The sequence below is a fragment of the Leptonychotes weddellii genome, chromosome 2 (assembly GCF_054177405.1).
Source record: "Leptonychotes weddellii isolate Sample4059 chromosome 2, ASM5417740v2, whole genome shotgun sequence".
NCBI classification, from domain to species: domain Eukaryota; kingdom Metazoa; phylum Chordata; class Mammalia; order Carnivora; family Phocidae; genus Leptonychotes; species Leptonychotes weddellii.
Genome location: NC_138370.1, coordinates 69,976,665 through 69,999,446, shown reverse-complemented (window position 1 = coordinate 69,999,446; position 22,782 = coordinate 69,976,665). Strand labels below are relative to the sequence as shown.

Genomic DNA, 22,782 nt, shown 5'->3' with positions numbered 1-22,782 from the left:
AAAAAACTGGAGCTAATTACATCATTTCTTTTTGTTTTAGTAATGTTAAAATATTAACAAAAGATCACTGTGGTTACAATGGTTGGTTCTTGGAAAATAAATTTAAGATTATAGTTAAATAATTGAATTTAAAGCATATAATAAGTTATACCAACTACTTCAACATATGTGGACATTATTTGGCTTGTAGGCCAGAGTAAAGTATACTTAAGACACACTATGTGGTAATCACTTAGATTAGGGGTTGGCAAACTACAGACCAAATCTGGCCTGCTGCCTGTTTTTATAAATAAAGTTTTATTGGAACACAGCCATACCATTTGTTTACATATTATCTGTGGCTCCTTTTGTGCTACAACAGTGGAATTGAGTAGTGGTCAGAGAGCGCCTATATGACCCACAGAACCTTAAATATTTGCTATTTGGCCCTAAGAAAAAGTTGGCTGACCCCAAATTTAGATGATCAATTAGTTATTCTCAGTACACTCCTCTCTGAGAAATTATGTTGCTTTAAGTCTTTGAAGACCACTAGAATGTCATTTGTACAATATTTTAACAAAATTAGGGGTATCTTTAAAAAGTTAATGTATTTGTCTAAATGCACAGTTTAGTCCTATTTAAAAACCTAATTTTTTAATGGTTTTTATTCTTAGAGTTTTGCATTTTTTAGGACAACATTACCAAGAACTGTTTCTGAGACTTCTATGTATGGGACTAGTAACAAGAAAATATAGGTGCTTTTGATTGCGTTCTGCAACTTCCTACTCTAAATTATTTATATTGGATTTACATCAGTCATTGGCACACCTGGGGCTTTTATCCATATCTCAAATCCCAACTGCATTGTTTTGACCCCCTGGGTATACTGCTGCTTTCTACCATTAACAGTGCAACACTGTCTATATATAACTCCACCCTTCTGCTCTTTACAAAATAGCCTAAGAACATTCTTTATGAATTACGTCCTTTATTGTAAGACGAACCACCTTACACTGCCGTTATCTCTCCATGTAGACCTAAACTCTGAGAAGACAGGGACCATACTGATGTCATCTTCCTATATACCAACCTTTAGAATCATTTATTAAACAAAACTGACATTTTTGTCTAAAAGCGTACTTTTAGAATTTTCCTCCTTTGCCCATGCTTAGCAGGTGAAATATGTATTACAATAAGGGTGACAATTTAATTTGTCATCCAAACTGGTATATTTTTGAGAATGAACAGAGGGTCTCCTGATTTCATTAGAACATAGACCAGAACTTATCCAAGCAAACTAGGACAAATGGGCACCCTAAAATTTTACAATTTTAAAGTTACAAAATGTCCTTAACTATACCACAACTGATCACTAACTCTTTATCATAAAATAGGCATAAAAATGACCTTGATGATGGCAACAAAATGACTAAAAACAAAAATGTTTTAAAAATTGAGAGGATGTCAGTTAACTTTAACTTAGTATATTTTGTGCCTGATAGAAGCAACACAATGACCGAGCCTCCTGCTTTTGCTCTCCTACTTCCCTAGTATCTTCTCCTCCTTTCAGTCATCAAGAAAAGCAGGAAAAGCAGGTGGCTGTCACTACAGACAATTGCCAATTAAAAAAAGAAAAGAAAAAAAAAAGCAGAGTGAGAAAGGGACTGATCTAGACTTGTGTCAGGATTAGGAAGGAATATCTTGCACAAGCCATCTTGCTTCATTTTTTTTTTTTTAAATCACTGTTTCTTAAAGAAGAAACATCAACAAGCATGCATCAGTCTTGCAATAAGCTTCACTTATACAGTAAAAGCTGAGCACATGTTAAATTATGCAGTTCACTATATTCAGCCAGGACTTCCCAGTCCACCAAAGTTTCCAGTAAAGTTCTGTTTGACCTTTGTATAAAAGACCACCTTTACTAGGTGACTTATTTTTGCTGCCCTCTTGGGTGGTCGAATGAGGCAGATTTCAGTGTTGAACAACATACAACCTTCTTTTTGCCAACTGAACATTACAGTGGGATGTGGCTTGGAGGAACAGTTTCTCAATACTATAAACAACGGCTTTCTTGGAACAGCTTGTTGCTGAAGCATAAAGAGAGGTTACTCTTGGTTTAGCCTTGAGTAGCATATGAATTGGTTAAGGAAGTAAGTGTGGCTGACCCACCAAATTACAGTAGCCATAATATAATTAAGTTCAGTATCCTCCCTGGAGGCTCTGAGAAGTATTATTATGACACCAAACTTAAAGAAAAGGAATTTTTTTAAGAGCCAGGAAATTAGTGAGAAGCAGTCTTTGGGGGAATGTTGCAAGGTTTAAAAAAAATCAGTAGAAAACGGCATAAAAGTTGTTCAAGGAAAAAAACTGGTTAAAATGCAATATTTTGTTATCTATGATTCTTAGTGCATTAAGTGTATTTTTTCCAGAGTAGGATGTCTTGGGATTAAAGATGCTACTAGAGTTAGATTGGGGGGGGGGTGGAAATGGGGGATTAAAGATGTTCTCAAATATTGAAAACAAAGTAAAAATAGGAAATGTTCTTAAATTATTGGGAAGACATTTGCTCTCTGCATATCCAAATTAAATTGTACTTAAAAATAAAATTTCTGGGGACACCTGGGTGGCTCAGTCGGTTAAGCGTCTGCCTTCAGCTCAGGTCATGATCCTGGGGTCCTGGGATCGAGTCCCACATCGGGCTCCTTGCTCAGCGGGGAGTCTGCTTCTCCCTCTGCCTGCTGCCCCCCCTGCTTGTGCTGTCTCTCTGACAAATAAATAAAACTCTTAAAATATAATAAAATAAAATTTCTGATAACAACTTAGACCAGTAAGTTATAGACTTCATATAGACTATTAAAAAGTTATTAAAGATGTAAACGACTCTGAGTGCAAAGAAGGGGATAAAGGAGTGAGACTGTAGAGCTGTTTACTGGCTTGTCATAGGGCCACAGCGTTCTCGGCAAAGCAGCTCCCGATAGACTTTATTCTGGTCTCAAAAGTCACAGGGACAAAAACTTTCTCACAATATGTATGAAAGCATAAACACTGAAAAGAAAGATGCTTAGCCTGGATTTCTTTCCAAATCATTGTCTTTCAAGGCATTACTCTTTATTTCTCAGACTCAGACAGCTTGGCTTAAACGATCAACTCTTCAGGGCAAGGGTGATTTATTCTTCGGTAATATACCGCGGCTTTGTCATTCTATGTGATCGTGATACTTAGCCAGTCCTCTTATCATTCATTGGTTACAACCGAATACTATAGCAGGTCATTCTACTTATGTCTCCTTCAGTATCCTAATAATATCCTCTTCATGTGTCCTGCCTTGTGACATTGCAATAAACATTGCTTTCATAAAGGTAGAGTGCTTTGGGGTAGAGAAGGAGGACAGCTACTCAGTGTAAAGGATGACCCTTCAGATGACGCTGGCCAAACAGAAAGGGGCTAAAGATAGTCTCTGGCAAATTCATCTTTTATACAGCCAGTCTTCTACATGCCTTTGGTTTAGAGAAGGGGATGCACCTTTGTGAAGTCCACTACGTTTCAGAGATGTTGCAAAATATGCTTCCATTTAATCCTTGCAATAGTCCTATGATCTGGGCATTATTATCCTATTTTCTAGATAAGAAAACTCATTTTTAGAAAAGTTAAGTAATCTTCTGAAAGATATATATCTGGTAACTGGCAGAACTAGGATTCAAATTCATGCTGTCTGACTCAAGTACTTGTGCAAAATTCATCCAATAACTATCTAAGATCCAGTCTGTGAACATTTGAAAAAAATTTTGTTTCCAGAATCAGCACTGAAGGCCAGTGGGGCTGTCTTCTATGAGGGTTACATAATAAACTAATAGAAAGTTACACTCATCAAGTTCCTGGTCCAGGCAGCCTGTTTTTAAGTAGGAGTCAATCTTGGACTAACTTGTTGAAGCAGAAAAGGGTTTGATTTGGCCTTGAGCAATGTAAATGGTCAAGGAAGCTAAGTGTGGCTTGCTAGAAGAGCCCCAGTTTGATGCTGGTTGACAGAGGGCCCTTCTGTAGAATTAATGATAGATTCTTTTTTTGAAGTCGTAAGCAGCCAACAGGTGAAAATGTTCATGCAGGTCTTAGGGAAAAGTTTCACCTGTGGTGAGATAAGCCTTCCCCTATCCTGGGTGAGTGGGAAGTTTGATTTTTCTGCCAAAATAAATTGAGAGTCTAAATATTAGAACTTATGGGGAAGGGCTATGCCCTTCTAATGTATTTGAAAAAACTTGAGATTCTTTTGTTCTTTTGTTTTTCTAGTCCATTTTATACTCCAAAAGGCACATGTCACGGGGAGGGTGTTAAATGTCAAAGAGACTATGTAAAGTGGTAGAAACTCATTAACTCTGCCTGATGAAACACCTGTAGAATGGGAAGTGGGGAAATGCATCATCCAAGAAGTTATATGCAAGAATGGAAGGGTTGAGAATTCATTCTCAGACAAACAAAACTTCTCAGCTCTCCTGTGTCTCCCATTCTGTGCAAGATGTAATTACTCGGAAATTGAATGTGGGTAAAGGGCATAGACGTTTTATGGGTTTAAAGTGGGGGAGCATCGAAAACTCTAACTGAAAATGTCATTGGAGCACTCGTTTCTCCAAACAGTTTGGTGTGTTATTAATGTCATCTAGGGCCCATGCCATACCAGTGGGCGGATAACATTTAGGAGCTGGTTTTAGATACTGAAATCATTTCAGTGACAGATAAACACCTTCCAAAGAGTTTAGGTTGCAAAAATGAAAAAATCTTGTCCTAATATGCCAGATTAGGTCACACAGTTGTCTTGGGCCGTAGTGTTTAAGCTACACCAGCACATATGCAATTTGAAAAGATAGTTTGACTTCAGAACTCTTATTAATGTATTTTATTTCACCCAGAAGGTGTTCTTTATAACGAACAGGAAACCTCCCTAAATATAACCCAAAGTTTAAGCAATGGAAAGGCACATAGATGATGTCGTACATTATAAATATTTTTTGTACTTGCTAGTTTATTTCTAAGGAAATTGCGAGAATGACATCATAATGATGACTGACTTTTATTAGTGTTGTGCTCTGAAGCTCTAGACAAGTAGTTATAAGGAAAAACAAATTGTCTAGTGTGACTCCCTAATACTTTCTTTGCCTTATGTTTTCTAGTGACAGTAATCCTAGGAAGTGATCCTAGGACTGCTATATTATCATTAGTTGTCTTTTACCCATTTATCCCAAAGAACAACATGGTAGTAAAGCACAAATTTGTTAAAACTTGTAATGGGAAATAATTACTTTTATTTTTGTCTGAACCACTGCTTCACTTAGTCTACAACTCGAAAAACAATTTTAGACCAGTATTTTATAGCCTATTACTTGTTGCTATCAGAGAAAGGTTTTTCACAACTATTGTATATGTTAGCAATATGCTCCTTTGTTCTACTGGTACCAAGTGGAAGTCCTACTTTTTCTAGGGAAGAAGATTAGGGCTGTCTTGTTATGGGTCTTTTGTTCCCTGTTAAATACTTTGGACTAATTCTTTAGGTGGTGAGAGTCAGAAAGCTTTGTTATTGTTTTAAGGAGGCAAAGTGAAATGATTGGATTTATTTTTCACAAACCTGTGAGGCAGAAGTGGGGAAAGGTTGTTCTAATCATCTGACACAGACAATAGAAACAAAAAACTTCCATAGCCAAAGACGAAAAATGAGTCGTCCTTTACCTGTCCATGCTTTTCTTAACTCCATTTTGATTTTTATCAGAAAATAACTTGGTTCAAAGGAAACTTAGCTTTATTTGTGCTTTAACCAGTGCAATGGACAGATGCCAAAGTTACTCCAGCATTGATAAGGGCAGTTCTGTCTCGGACCATTTCCTGCTTCTAGACTGTTCTGGAATGACGTGTGGTGTTATAAAAAATAATATTCACTGACATTTGAGAGTTCTCTAGACAATCTCACATTGTCTAGAGATAAACAGTCTGCTGTTTATCACACGATGGAAAGATTGCCAGTTTTCCAATAAAAGAAACAACTTACCTTATCATTATAGTGATAAAAATGTGGGCTTCCAGATACCTGGATTTCTAATATTCACATCAACATGGCCTTACGTTTTGGTTATAAGAAAAAAATCCTTAAAAAGTTTTATATCATGCATATTAATTTTGATAAGTAATTTCACATTTCAAGTCACTGATTCCCACAATCCAGGCTTATAGGTGGAGCATAAAAGGCAATATATTTTGTGTCTGGAAATATTTTAAAAAGAGAAGAACAAAATAGTTTGTTAATATTGCCGCTATTTGTGTCCATAATCTGGCTGATGGACTGCTGTTTCTAGAATTTTACTTTTTTTAACTGTATGATGATTCTTGAAGTATCTATATAGTTTTTGTTAATGTGTTTATGTTTATATTTTCTTTTTAAATATTCAAACATCATGTATTAATACAAACATAAGTATCTTTATTGACATAACTGAATGAGCCTGTGTAAGTTTAGATTTTGTATATAAGAAGGCCTTTATAAATTGGTTCCCTTATTTGATTTCAAATGATTACAAATATACAGTAAAACAAGTAGCTTTACTGCAAATGCCACACATGAGAAAAACCAAGTGTTATCATCAGTGCCCTTTCGAGGCCCTCACCCCTAAAGTCACTTGTCACACACACCATCCAATGAGGGAAAAAAAGTTAAACATTTTATCTCACTGCAGCTTTCCATCGAAATGGAAAAAAATAGTTTTCCCTATTTTTTTTTAAAGATTTTTTATTTATTCATTTGAGACAGGGAGAGAGAGAGAGCGCATGAGCAGGGGGAGAGGCAGAGGGAGAGGGAGAAGCAGGCTTCCCGCTGAGCAGGGAGCCCGATGCGGGGCTCGATCCCAGGACCCTGGGATCATGACCTGAGCCAAAGGCAGATGCTTAACCATCTGAGCCACCCAGGCGCCCAGTTTTCCCTATTGAAATGAAAAAAATTGTAAGTGCTTAGGAGGAATAATTGAATTATCCTTTTTAGTTTTTAAAGGTTTTATTTATGTATGAGAGAGAGAGAGCAGTGGGAGGAGCAGAGGGAGAGGGACAAGCAGACTCCACGCTGAGCACCCAGCCTGACATGGGGCTCGATTCCAGGACCCTGAGATCCTGACCTGGGCTGAAACCAAGAGTCGGACGCTTAACTGACTGAGCCATCCAAGCGCCCTGTCCTTTCTTTTGAAGCTGACCTTTTACTTTTCAAGAGTGGCATCTTAGTTTGGGTTTGTAGCTCTGGCAGAATAATCAATGAATGAATGAATGATGATTCGTCCCTGGTAATAATCTCAAACTCTCAATCCTCCCTTCCATTTAAGGATAGTATTCCTGTTGCCTTCTGTCAGGTACACGAACTACAAGCCCACCTCTCTGCCATCTAGCGCAAGGAAGAAAGGAGCTATTAGTGCGCATCTAATACGCACCAGCTGAGTTCTAGTAACGGTGAACTTTTATTTTGTGTATTTGTCATTAAAAAAGAAGTCTTGTGGAGGAGAAGCTATAATTCATTTACAGTAGAAAAACCCCTGAAGCTCAAGGGTGTTCTATTACTTTCCCAGAGTCAAACAGCCTGTAAGTGACAAGGCAAGGACTCAAGCCCAACTCTCATAGTGAAGAACCCACATTTGTCCCGCTCCATTCATGTGTGCCCTCAGATACCTAACACTCTCGCCGTCAGGAGCAAATATGGGAGAGTCTCTCCATTCTTGTGCTCTTCCCTCACATTTCTCTTTTCCCAAAGAATTATACTCAATAAAGTTTCTCTCTGGGAGATGCTATTTTTCTCTCCTCGGACTTTTCTCTCGTCTCCTCCTCTGTCCCCCTGAAGTCTCGGCTTGAATGTACATCTTCTCAGAGGCCTTCCCTGACCCCCCTCATCTAAATTAGGTTCCCCCGATACGCTCTCCCCTGACACCCTATTCTTTTAGAGTCCTTTTCAAAATTTAATTATGTGTTTATTTGAGGGCTTACTTGTTGAAAGTCTCTTTCGCCAACCAGAACACAATAGCCATGGCCATGGCATATAGTACAGTGGTTCACTTTTACTGAGTACCAACAGCGTGGGGGGCCCAATCTATCCTCTCTCCCTTGATGACCTCCGGACAACCCAGGAGACAGGAAATGTGCCTGTTATGAAGGTGATTAAACTGAGACACAGAGGGGCTAAGTCAAGAAGCTAACAAGTGAAGGAGCCAAGTTCCAAACCCAGGCAATCTGAACCCCTGAGCCCAGGCTCTTCAACACGAATGAATAGGAGTTCAGTGCAACCATATGCCACAGAAGCAAGTGACTTACCCTATTTACCCCTGATGACTGAGCGGAGTGCTGGGAATCTGAGAGCAAGGGCTGGGCCATCAGCGTCAGCGAGGATAAATGCTAATGACATTACAAGTGTTACAGAGAGTGGGTGCTGCCCGTCAGGAAAGTGGAACCTTTATAAACACTTCATTTGATTTAGAACCAGGAACTCTTCTCTGCATGGTGATTCTGTGCATTAAAATGGGAAGCATTCGCATGTCATCAGTTTTGTCCAAATGGCTGCATATGTTGAATTATAGACCTTAGAAAACTCTAGTCTGTCTTTCTCTTCAGCTCTTCCCTCAGTCAACTAAGAACACAGTCTCATGAATTTGAGTATCAGAAGTTTCCCCAAATTCTGGCTTTTGGCCCCAAATTATATTATCCCTAGATATTTAAAGAAAATGTGTCACTAAGAATTGTAGGGAATAGAGCTTCCTGTGCATTGAAAATTGTCCTACTGTGACACTTCCATGGAAAAGGTGAACAGACAGACATTGTCCTCTTTAAAATTAATCCTCATTTATTTGAGGCAAGGTATGTGTTCTCAGATTTTTTTTCTTTTTTGAACTTAAGAAATCCGAGCCTTCCCTTTAGTCTTCCTTCGTGATTTTATAATTAGTTTCCTGTCTTTAATGTGGACTTCAGATTTTTCAGATATCTGAAAAACCATATAATATATGGTTCCCACACTTATTCTGGAATAGGTACTATGGAATAGTATCATACTTTCCTGATTACTCGAAACTGCAAAAATGTATGTTTTAAAATGTTACCTAATTTAACATCAAGGATACATTTTTCAGAAATACGTATCAATTGTTTTTATTCAGAATTAGTATAAATATGTGATATGTCAAATACCAAAAAGAGTTGCTGAATTTGGATATCTGACACATAGCAAAAGTTTGTTTTCTCAATGTTGATTTGTAGCTATTGATATTTTGGAATAGGAGTGGTTTTTCAATGTAAAAATGTTTTAATTGATCATTTTTTAGTCTTGTAGTGTTGCCAAAATCCTGCGTTTTATCATTTTGCAAGATAGTGATTAATGAAAGTATCAAAGATTCAAAAATTTGATTTTACTATTTTGATAAATTGCAAGTTTAAATGACATGTAAACCACGTAATTACAAACCTTACTCAGAAAATAATTTTTAAAGTACCATAATTTTTATATGACCTTGAAGTTGCAGTAATCTATTGCATAACTTTTTAAGAGAAGTCACATAGAGGAAACCTCATATTTTCTTAAATTTATTAGTGCTCCTTGGTGGTCCAAATTTTTGGGGGTTTTTTCAAGGTTTCTTTTCAAAGCAATAATCTTAATTGTTTAATGTTTGTTCTCATATAAGCCAATTTGAGTTCTTAGAGTAACAATAGGAAATATTTAATGGCAAAAGCAATGAAACATGGCTAAGAAACTCAAGTATCCTAGTGTTATATTTCGATATAATGATGTGAAGATAATGCTTTTAGCTGCATGACAACCATATTAGCCACACATCATAAACAACAAATTTGATAAAAGGACGAGGTCAAATTCATTAAAAACAATTTTGTACCCTTTGCTGTAGTTAAGCATTTATTTTTAATATTGTGATTTTCTTTCATTAAAAGGACCCTGAATCTTCCATTTTCTGAGGACAAAAAAGACTTCTCAAGCCACAGAGGTATAGACCAGATGAAACTATCAAGGGAACATGCTTTATAGTTCTAGGTTTAATGTTTATTTATTATTTATTTTTTTTTAATTTTATTTATTTATTTGACAGAGAGAGACACAGCAAGAGAGGGAACACAGCAGGGGGAGTGGGAGAGGGAGAAGCAGACTTCCCACAGAGCAGGGAGCCCGACCCGGGGCTCAATCCCTGGACCCTGGGATCACAACCTGAGCTGAAGGCAGATGTTTAATGACTGAGCCACACAGGCGCCCCTAGGTTTAATGTTTAAAACAAAATGGTCAGACTTTGTGCCTCAAAGGTGTTAGCTTTAAAGATGGTAAATGAAATTATATTAGTCCATTTTATTTCATTTGTTTTCCAATTAAAGATTTAATATTCCTAATAATTCCATAAAAATTTACTTATTCAATAAGAATAAAAATAATTCTTATAAACATAAGAACCATTAACTTTCTTAAGACCTTTATTAATAAACTATGAAAAAATATTTTTCTTTATTATAGACCAAGTCATTCTAAGAGACATATTTCCAAGCTGCAAGACAATAGAAGGATATCTTCTTTTTCCTACTCATTAAGTAAAATTAATTGAGGGGCTTTGTAGAAATTACTAACAAGTTTTGCCCAACATTCATCATTTTAACAATTTTTTAAAAACAATATACTTTAAGAATGATCCTATGAAGGAAATCCTTGAGAGAGTATAAGATGGAAAAAATGGAACTCCCCAAACATAAATATTTTCTTTATTCTTTGGGTATATGTATATTTTTGAATGGATGTGCATTGTCTCATACACTTTTTGAATAATCTTAAATTCTTCCTTAGTTTATAATTGGATATCCAAATTTGAATCTAAATTCAGTATCTTTTATTCGTATGAATGTGTTGTACTATGCGATGTTGCTCTGAGGTCATTGTCACAGCTGTTTGTCAATATCAATAATGCATATGTTTTTATCATAAATCTTGGAAGTGTGTTTTTTCCAATAGAGTTTGTTTTAGGTAGGGGGGGAAAGATCATTGTGATCTGCATCAGTATCATTAGAGAACACTCAAATGTTGGGGTTGATTTCTAAAAAAATTATTTTATGTTTAACCTTAGAGTATATGAACAGTATACTAAGAAAAAATAACTAAGAAAAAAATAATATTCCTGCAGTGGCGAAGAATGTATGTTTTGATTCAAAGATAAAATCTCATTACCTCCAGTCTTTCAAATCATTTATTAGTAAGCCATTGGTAATAGATACCATCTAAATCTTCTGAAGAGATGTGGAATGATCTTTATCAAAGCTATGTGGTGAGCCTCGTGCTAAATATAAGTATAAATATGCCTTTCCATGCCTGTAATTTTGTGAAGTCTAAAAGTTCTTTGAATGATAGGCAGCGAGATAATACTTCCTGTACATCATTTAAATGTATTCCTCATCTGATTAAAATGTAGGACTACACATTCTGTATTTCAGAATAACATTCCCTTCCAAAATCTTACTATTTGACAGGTCAGTTGAATTTGAGGATGGCTCTTACCTATCCATTATAAGAGTTATCTTTTATTCAAATAGCATGTTGCAATTTACAAAGGGATTTTACATTCTTTGATTATCTAAACAAACTTATGAGAGGGAGGAAAGATACTGAGAAGTTTTCACTTGCCCCATTAAATAACCAAGTAAACCCCTCAAAAGGATTCTTGAGTGTTCTGCTCTATTCTTGGGTGGCATATTAGTTTTTATGTATGTTTCACTTAAAAATCCAGTAAGAAAAATAATAATAATAATAAATAAAGTAAATACAAATCCTGTAAGAAATACCTCCTCCCTCATGTTTAAATAATGATTTATTTAATGATTTTAAACCCCTGCTCAACTCACAAAAATATTTGGGTGTTTCACATTGAAAGGGACAGGTAAACCAAAATTTTAAAGCAGAAGAAGAAAGGAAGGAGCACAATAATAAGGGAGGGAAAGAATAAAAGAGGTTTGAAGGAGAATAGAAGTATTCTACAGTGGTGGTCATGGGCTTGCAAGAGCTAATTGTGTTGTCTCTTCAGATACCAGTCAGTGACATCAACTTGCCGGTTTGAAATTGGCCACAGTGAGAGTACTTACACCATGGAAATATACACAATTCAGGATTTTTTTTTCCAGATAGTGTATCAGCATATTGCCCTAAAACTAATTTAAGCTTTGTGTTAAACTAATATAACCTTTGAGTTATAACCTTCATTTTATTCCCTCATAAAGTTTTGGAAATTTAAGTAAGACTGTTTCAGTAATGTCTCAAGCTATCAACAATGGATACTGATGAGGAAATACAATCTATCCATTGTTTGTTCATTTCTTCATTTAGGAACTAGTTGGTGGGGCAGTGTCACATAATTGTTTACATTACTTGTCTTCTAATCACAGACAATGTCACATAATTGTTTATATTATTTGTCCTCCAATCACAAACAATCTCTGTTTTGCCACTTCTGGTTGTGCATTTTGGGCAAGTTACTCAAATCCTCTATACCTCTGTGTCCTTATCCAGAACATAAAGACAATGACAGAATAGTATTAAACTCTAGAGTTGTTATAAAATGTAAGCAAGATAATGCTTGTAAATTACTTAGCATGGTCTCTGGCACATAGGAAGAATTCATTATGTTACCTTTTATGACAAGGCTTCCAATGTGGTTAAGGTGTTTCCTAAGACACCAAAAGACCAGAGATCCCTGCCTTCAAGAAGCTTGCAGTCTAGTGGAGAATTGGTCTAGTTCCTATTTTACATATCTGACATTTTGCTGTGTCTAACAAGGTAGCTGCCCAATATTTTATCCATTTACAGTTCAGTCTAGAAATGTGTACTTTTTCAAATCTAAGGTCCAATAAGTATTAAACCGCTAGGTTGTAATAGCAAAGTTTAGTGTAGCTACAAAACTTTTTTGCTTATCATTTTTATTCATTTTTAATTCCCATGAATATTCTTGTAGTTTCTGTCAAACTCTTGTTAATTTATTTTCATGTAGCCTAAACACGCAGCATCAAAGCTTTGCTTTCTCTAAATGCTTCCAACATCTCTATAAATTTTCCTTCTTCAAAAAGGTATTTAGGGCCAGGATTTTGCTTTTGAGAATTCATATTTTTGTAGTTTTATTATTTTGTTATTTCAAATAGATGTCTCACACAGTTTAATTCTATTGAGGCTTTTTTTTCTTTTAGAGAAGATGTTTTGGAGAACTGAACTTTGGAATACCATAGATATTATTATCCTTTGACACATATTGAGACAAATAGTCCCTAGTGTTCAAGCCATTCCCTGGTATCATACTGGATTCCTTGGGCAGCATCTGTTACAGGTTCTATGGCAGCTCTGCTTGGACAAGATAAAAGGTCCAAGTCAATCCACTATCTAATATGCCATACGGTGTTGAATATCACAGTTCAAATGCGTAAAAAGCTTAGGGGAAAATAGAAAGATGAAATTTCATTCCACCCAATAAATATAAAGTTTATATAAAATAAATCATATGATACACACATAAAATATTCTGGCCATAATACTTTTTAAGTACATAATTGAGTATGTTTATACGTTTTCCCCCCCATAGGTGTGAGATATCAAAAGAACATTAGTATTTGGCATAAGAAGCAACTGGGAAGCTGGATTTCTAGAAAAGAACCACTTCTAGTATCTTTCTCCTATATAGGTCGTAACTTAAACGCAGCATGACTGATTTATTTAGTTTATGTTTGAAAAGAGTGGGGAAGAGAATTGTTGAGACAAGCTAGTGGTCTAGCAGTTTCTATCCAGAATAGCTCCCGTTTGTACTTTTTAAGTCTGTTTTCACATTCACTTCAGAAGATAAAATGTAGAGTCCTAAACACAGATTTGACATGGACCAATCGCTACATAACAAAAATCGTATACTTCATGAGAAACTGCCTAAAAACTGAATTGCTGGGTGGCCTCCAGCAGCTCTCCAACCTCACTTGAAGCAGGTCAGATTTCTTTGTCAGGGGAGTGTGACAGAGGTGAGCTTGGGTCCTGCAAGCATTTGAAAATTGTATTTACTTCTTGGAGAACTAGAACAGTGGGTGAATACAATGAAGCCAGATTGAGGTCTTGAAGAGACAAGACAGTACCTTGAAGAGCATTCAGGTATCAGGAAACCAAGACAATAATTGGAGTAAGTTAAAAACATATCTAAAAGAAAAGCCAAATCTGGAAAAATAGGGGACATTTTTTTTTTTTTAAGATTTTATTTATTTATTTGACAGAGAGAGACACAGAGAGAGAGGGAACACAAGCAGGGGGAGTGGGAGAGGGAGAAGCAGGCTTCCTGCTGAGCAGGGAGCCCGATGTGGGGCTCAATCCCAGGACCCTGGGATCATGACCTGAGCCGAAGGCAGACGCTTAAGGACTGAGCCACCCAGGCTCCCCAGTAGGAGACATTTTAAAGAAAAGAAGAACACTATTGCTATTATCATAGGTCCTGAGTATATTGTGGCTGGTTTTATTCTCAGAGAATAAAGGTAAAAAAAGCCAAAGAATGAATAATAAAATGACACAAGATATTTTATAAAAATGTTAATCTCCAAGTTAAGATTTATATGACAGGAAGACTACCAAATTTTTCCCAAGTACTCTTTTTTTTTTTTTTAAAGATTTTATTTATTTATTTGAGAGAGAGAATGAGATAGAGAGAGCATGAGAGGGGGGAGGGTCAGAGGGAGAAGCAGGCTCCCCGCTGAGCAGGGAGCCCGATGCGGGACTCAATCCAGGGACTCCGGGATCATGACCTGAGCTGAAGGCAGTCGCTTAACCAACTGAGCCACCCAGGCGTCCCTCCCAAGTACTCTTTAACTTCAACTTCTTCAACAGAGTTGTTTATGATCTCCTTCTCTCCGGCAAGGAGGATGGGCTAATGAACCTCTCAGATTTTCTCTGGAGTGTTTTCTGACACCAAATGAGAGCTTTTTTCCCCACACCAATCAATTATTCATCCAACTGGGTGTGCAACAATTTCAGTTCTGGTGCTAACTATCCAGAGTTAGCCCAGACACCACCGATTAAGGGCTCAGTCCCACAAGACTGCCTTCAATTCTGGGACCAGTTGCAAATAGGGTGCCTAGGCTGTCCACATTTCTGCCCAGCTGACTATAAATTCAGGGGTTCCCATAAGCCTCCCCTCAGGCTTACTAACTCACAGAACTCAGGAAATTGCTTTACTTACTGTTACTGGTTTCTTATAAAGTCTACAACTCAGGAACAGCCCAATGGAATTGATGCATCGGGCAAGGTATAGCGCTTCATGCCACCCTCCCAGCACCTCATTATGTTAACCAACCCAGAGGCTATCTAAACCCTGTTGCTTAGGGCTTTTATGGAGGCTTTATTATGTATGACTGATTAAATCATTAGATGTGATTGGTTAAATCATGTGTGCTGGTGATTGAACTCAACTTTCAGTCTCTCTTCCCTCCCTGGAGGTTGTCGGGGGTGGGGACTGAAAGTTCCAATCTGCTAATCACATTTTTGGTTCCTCTGGCTACCAACCCTCATACTGAAGCTATCCTGGGGCTCACCAAGAGTCACTTCATTAGCATAGACTCAGGTAAGGTTGACAGGGGTTTATTGTGAATAACAAAAACACCCCTGTCACTCGGGAAATTCCAACGGTTTTAGGAGCTCTGGGCCAGGAACCCAGGACCAAGACCAAATATATTTTTCATTATCCCATAGAACCAAATCATGCAGCCCCTCCTATAAGCTAACTCAGGATCCTCAGGGAACTGACTCCATCTGAGTCCAAGTTACACTTTTGGAACTACTGAAAAGCATCGTTTCTCATCTTTTCCAGGAGTTACGAAGAAATTAAGACTCTACAGCATGTTTCAAAACTTATGAACAAAACAAAATCATACAGTTTTATTGAGCTTGAAATCCTCTAGTTTGTAGAAATGGTTTGTCTACATTTAATTTTAACGTTCTTTGCATCCTGTGATAAACACAGCAGTTTTGCTTGTGATTGAGTTCATATGTGTCCACATGCTACCTGATGGTCTTCTCCTTCTCCTTCTCCTCCTCAATTCTGAAAGGTGTTCTTACTTCATTTTAGAGGGTGGTGGCTGTTCTTTCATTACTGACAGCTAAGAGAGGGTGCTTGCTGTGACAAAGCTTCCGTTAAGTATCTCTGTGAATTTATAGATGAACTTAACTTGTCTCTTTCAGGATGCTCCCAGTAGGGCATGGCCAAGATGGCTCAGGTCATAAGTACTCTGGATCCTTTTAAAAAACAGATTAAAACATCCATGTAGTAGGCAGAATAATGCCCCTCTCCAAAAGATGTCTTCATCCTAATCCGTGGAATATGTTACTTTACATGGCAAAGGGAATTAAAATTGCAATGGAATTTAATTGCTAGATTGCACATAGGGAGATTATTCTGGTTTATCTGGGTGGGCTCAGTGGCATCACAAATTCTTAAAAGTGGAAGAAGGAGCAGAGGAGGCCTGAGTGGTGCCATAGGAGGAGGATTCATCCCTGTTTCGGGCTTTGAAGATGGAGGGAAGAGGACAAAACCAAGAAATGCCAGCTGGCTTCTAGAAGCTGGAAAGGAAGAAGAAATGGATTATCCCCTAGAGCCTCCAGAAAGAAACACAGCCCTACAAGCACATTTATTTTAGCCCAGGGAGACCCATGTTGGATGCTAACCTACAGATTTTAAGATAATAGATTTGTGTTGTTTCAAGCCACTAAGTGGTAATTTTTTTTACAGCAGCAATGGAAAATGAATACATCTGGTATTGTATTTGAACTAACAATTCTCAAACAAACCTATTTCTCATTTTGGAATGGCAAAAGTTTGCAGTCTAAGAGAAGCAAAAGTTTTTGCATGAGGAGGAGCCCACGTTGGCTTCCAAGTTCTCCTGTTCCTTTCCTGGTGTGTAGGAACAGAAAATGTAGGTATGTGAGTAACAGTTAATAAGGAAGACCTGCCTCTTAATAAAAGTATCTATTTTATAGAGGATTTTAAAAATACCACCACTCTGTTCTTATGTTAATTCTCAGAAACTCCTTAATTATTAAGAGAACACCAATTCTACTAGAGGTCTTCATTCATACCTGTGTCATATGCATAAAATAAATTGGAAGATGGTCTTATTGTTTGTAGAAACTCTACCTAATATTCTTCACGTAATTTAGATTTCACAAAACCAAGCTTTTTCTTTTCCTTACCAAGTTTTAGAGCGGAGAAACCTTGGGTGCTAATATACTAATTAGCCTGTGTGTCCAAAGTTACCCAGAATATGTATTTACTCCCTTTAATACTTGTTTTTTGGGCCATGCACATTTCTAATAGTGTAGCAATGTTTAACTCTCCCCCTCCCCCCGCACCCAAAAATCAGCATCACGAAGTATGGTGAGAATGGAACAACTAAAAACTTACTTTGTTATCTGACTTTGTATGTATACTATTAGCTTCTGAAGGACAGAGACTGGTTCTTATTAATTGTCTTGTCTTATCCCTGGTGCCAAGTACAATGCCTAACACATAGTAGGTATTTGATAAATATTTGTTGAATGAATGTCAAATACAAACTTTTTATACAAAGACTATATATAACAAGGTATATATTGAACTTAGCACTGCATTATTTAGTTTAATTTACATTTCATTGCTTTCTCGATACCATAAGGCCATTCTGTAGAGTACCAAATTTGAAGCTAGTCACTTGCCAAAGGGTCACTAAGAAAAACTATGCAGAAATGAGAAATGGTGCTTCTAGTTCAGTGCTGCCCAGTCTTGTTTCCTAAAATATATAAGTCAGCATTCCCTGAAAAAGAGTAAGGCAAATTTTAAAGATAGAAATCAGAAAAAATTGACTTTAACCACATTGAAAGTATGAAGGGAATGATTTCCTTAAAAATCATAATGAAAGACCATGCCCACAATTTCTCTTAAAAAAATCATTATATATATATTTATTTTATATATTATATATTATATAATCATTTTATCATTACCTCTCTTTTTCTTTTTTTTTTTAAGATTTTTTAATTTATTTATTTGTCAGAGAGAGAGAGAGAACACAACAGGCAGAGGGAGAAGCAGGTTTCCCTCTGAGCAAGGACCCCAATGTGGGACTTGATCCCAGGACTCTGGGATCATGACCCGGGCCGAAGGCAGATGCTCAACCGACTGAGCCACCCAGGTGTCCCTACTTCTCTTTTTTCTAATAGATACTTCCATTTTCTTCAAAGAAGAGGAATATTCTTGGTCAATTGGTTAGAACTTTGATATGTTCATTAGGGAAGAGTTTGTCCCAAAACTATAGGACTAGATCTGATCTTGTACTCACATTAAAGTCATCAATACTCTCTGTTTGGGGTATTTATCTCTTTTCTGTTGACCCTGTGAAATTGCTCCTGAAAGCTGAATGATAACTAGAATGGCAGTTAATTACTTATTTAAAGTCTCTAGGAGGGTTTTATGATTTACTCTGAAACATGGGTCAATTTAAAGTATACAGGGACATTATTTTCAAATCATTCAACTGCCTGATTTTGAAAAATCAGTTGTGCCTGGTGTGGCGCTGCCCAGAAGTTGATGCAGTTTGAGAAAGCTGAGCAAAGGGGAAGGAAGGGTCCTATGGTAGGTAGCCTATGATGCTTGGGTGAGGTTTCAGTCAGTGAACTTAAAAAAAAAAAAGCATTACCCCCAAACTGAGAGAACCCAAAGCATTATTTGTAAATTACTTGCCCATTTCTAGCATTGATGTACATTCCCAGAAGCACAATGTGCACATCAAGCATTCAGTATTAATAAGTACAATTACATCAATATATAATCAATTATAATTATACAATTATATCAATATATCAATAATAATGAAGTAACAATCATGGAACACTACGTCAAAAACTAATGATGTAATGTATGGTGACTAACATAACATAATAAAAAAAACAAGTGTTTAAAAAAAATAATGAAGTACAGAGTATCATGGGAATGTTTTGATAAATCGCTGCTTTTCACATGAGTCAGGATAAGCATTTTGGACATTGGTTAATGTTTCCAAAAGTATAATGTTAGAAGTCAATGTCTTTTTGAAAGGACTGGCTCCCTGGACCATGACTCTTCCATTCGCCATTCTATTGTCTTTCTCCCTTTTCAGCCAGCTTGACTGAACTAATCACTAGAGGTTCATTCTCCCCAGATGCTCACTAGAAACAATTTGATAATTTGACATTTCTGGAAGGAGTGCGTGATTTTCATTCCATAAAAGCTACACATAATTGAGGTGAAAGGATGGGGAGGAAGAAGAAGAGCCAGTAACATTAGCACAAGGACTTTCTCCTGAGCCGTGAGAGCTGATCCGCTCGCCTGCCCCGCCTCCTGGCACCAATGTCAGGGTCTCAGGCTGGGCAGTTTCCTGGTGAAGACTGTGGTTGGAGCAACCAGAGAACCCTGGAGGCCTCAAATGTCTGATGGTGTTTCTGGCGTAGTAGCCTCTAGCAGACCCCGCTCCAAAATTTAAACCTTTAATGCCAAACCAACCTATTTCTCCATATAGATCCTGAAAAATGGACCATACCTCAAACATAGGTTTGCATTTGAGAGGTAAATCATGACTTGTCAGTCACATACTTTAAATAGACATGTAACTCTGAAGGCCAATTCAAGCTAAATGTGAGCCTATACAGATGCTCTAATCTCCTGACAGTGGTGGAATAACCCCCCTTCACAATCTCTGAACATTTAGGAGTCATGGTTCACTACAGAGTTTACAAAGCTAATTTTGAGAGACACTCTAGCATATTTACATAATACATGAAATTTTTCATCAATGTAGTTATGAAAGTATTTCTCTGAAATAACTTAGGAGTAATGAGTCATGTTTCTAAGCCAACCAAATCACTACTTTGCACCGAGAAGTTGACTTTAAAAATACGAAATCATATGTAATAATTAAACAAATGGAAATCCTACAACCTGAAAAATTCAGAATTATGGACTTTTTAAAACTGCATTTTAGATTTATTTTCTTGTCATTCAGATGTCTCATCCTGTTTCCATATCTGGCACTTCAACAAATGCAGTGATGCCCCCAAATTCATTCATGCGATAGGTGAATCTCTAAAGTGAACAATTGTCTTCTGTCACTTTTGGATTTGTTTAAATCTCTTTCCCTTTCTTTCTACGGTGCATGAATCCTACATTCCTAATTCCTGAAAAGCAGTTAGCACAGTTTTAAGCCATGCTGCTCTCCAACTCAAATTGTATTTCAGATGATTTGATTAAAAACTACAAAAGAACTACTTTCAGCAAAAGCTTCTTATAGTGGAACACAAATATTTGTGAAGTGGGCATAAAGTGCTTACCCTGCACTCACAGCTTTAAAGTGAAATACACTCGGAAAAGGAATTAATCACAAACTAAATCCCACCCCTCGGCTTTTTTTATCCATCTGTCAAAGCGGTTTAAATGTGCTTTTCTACAATCAGTCTTTAGTTATGCATCCCAGCTTTCAATGTCTCCTAAGAAGAGATATTTGTTTAATGAAAACACTAAAAAACAGCAACATCCAATCAATATTAAAATCATTATAAGATAAGCTGAAAAATAGAGGCTCATTTTCATTAATCATAGTCATTAGATCCTAGATCCATACCCTTCAATGAGATTGTTTTCATTGAAATTCGTACTAAGCATATTGTGACATGCAGATGAAGAGGTTGACTTTTTTGACACTTGAATAATGTTTTGGTAGTGCTGGGATATTTGCATCCACTTTAGTATTTACACGCTCTTAAAGTTTGGATGTCTCCACTTTGGATGGCATATATCTGAAGCAGTTTTTCTCTAGTCCAAGAGCTAAATCAAGCAAAGTTGACTTTAAGTGAGCTTTTATGCCTAAAACGTTAAACTCTTCAATCCATGTAGAATCCAAACCACACACAGCTCTTTGCTTTGGTAGTAACACAAGCTCTTCTGTGGGAGAAGAGCATGAGGGTGCTTCCATTACTGAGCATGACCTTGTGAAGAAGTCGCAGTGTTGGAGATCGTTTCCCTCCTGTAAGACTCCTAAGGGGTCACTTCCAGCTGTTCGCCACAGGAGACGTGGTGTGTGATGCAATCACGTGAGTAAAGGTGATGTACTCGCAGGAGTTGCTTCATACAGTTTCCATGTCACATTTTTCACCAGTTTGAATAACTCCTCAGACTACAGAGAAAGCGCTCACTAGCTTACTAGACTTTGAACTTTAAAACTCTGATCTAGATAATTTCAGATACTTTAATTTCATTATAGAAATCCCTAGACTACTTGTGGGATAAAACAAATGTTCAGACCATATTGAGTTTCATCAAGCTGAATTAGCAGAAAATAAAGATAAAATGCCTTTCTATTTAAGAACATGATGATGTTTTAATTGTTACAGCATTTGGCATGCCTAACATATACAATTCTTGACATTCATATAATAACAAAGAAAGTTGTTTAGGATCTTTCTTTTATTTCCTAGTATTCCCTTTCCTCTCTAGTATTTCTCCCACCCCCATGCCAGTCCTGGTTTTTAGCTCTCCTCCCATTTCTCCATCCGTCTATAAAGAAAAGCTCTATGCTGTGAAAGATACATGTAAAAATACCTCATTCCTATGCAGATAGGCCAAGGCTGCTTATTACCTAGTTATGATGAACAGACCACCATCGTTGTGACAACTGATGTAGATGCCTCCAGGGTAAAACAAAGGTTTACATATTACACAAGCAATTTAACTGTTTTCTAAACATATTGCCAAGACAGTGGGAGTTGGCAGCCCACACTGTGTTTTAGGTTTGGGAGACTTGGATTAGAAGTGACTGCTGATTATGAACCTTTTTATTTGTCTTCTATGAACTACAAGCAACCTAGTAACCCTGCAAAGAATTCTTCGTAGCACTTAAACTTGTCTTCCTAGCTTCCCGAGATTGCATACACAAATCACTTGACAAAAGTGGTGTAAGGGTCTTGTGCATAGATAACCACACAAGACAATTGTCTTGTTCTAACCCTTAAAGAGTTCTGCAAAGTGAAATGTTTTATAATCCTTTTTTGTGCAGTAGGCAAGGAAGAAAAGAAAAGAGTTTGGGCAAAGATTATCCAGAAGAAAGAGAGAGACTCTTTTGGGGTTCCAGTTGAAACACAATAAAGAACATAATTAACTTCACAATTCTTTGTGTTTTTCATTTGACTGCAGGGAGGAGATGAAAGAGGTCTGCTAAGCCTTGCATTCCATCCCAATTACAAGAAAAATGGAAAGCTCTATGTGTCTTATACCACCAACCAAGAACGGTGGGCTATCGGGCCTCATGACCACATTCTTCGAGTTGTGGAATACACAGTATCCAGGTATCACTAAAATGCCCTGAGGCATAAATATTTTTCAGTCTTATTTTCTCATTATCTCTTCCTAGTTATTTTAGAAGTTAAGGTGACAGTAATTAAACCACAATCTCCATCTTGCTGAAAACCACATATGTGTCCTTAAGGAGAACTGAGGGAAATGGTAGCTTTGGCACTTTTCCTCAGTTCTCTTTCAGCTTATATGCCTCTTCTGAAACATAGAAAATAATGTCACCTATCGGGAATTTTTATTAGATCCATTTTAAGCATCTGTTTCCTTATTTACACACTAAGTGTCTCTCCCCTATTTGTGTACGGTTTACTTTCTGGACCTTACATCTTTAACAATTATGATATTGCTTCCTCCCCACGATGTAGAAAAAATCCCCATCAAGTTGATTTGAGAACAGCCA

At 37.0% G+C, this 22,782-nt stretch overlaps 1 protein-coding gene across 1 annotated transcript in view; it reads left to right on the top strand.

Annotated features, from left to right (window-relative positions):
* HHIP (hedgehog interacting protein) overlaps positions 1-22,782 on the top strand; it is a 95,047-nt gene that overhangs the window by 34,727 nt on the left and 37,538 nt on the right. Inside the window, exons 5-6 of the mRNA XM_081813114.1 lie at positions 22,224-22,375; positions 22,748-22,778. Of these exons, the coding sequence (XP_081669240.1) occupies positions 22,224-22,375; positions 22,748-22,778 (183 nt within the window). The remainder of the gene's footprint in view (positions 1-22,223; positions 22,376-22,747; positions 22,779-22,782) is intronic.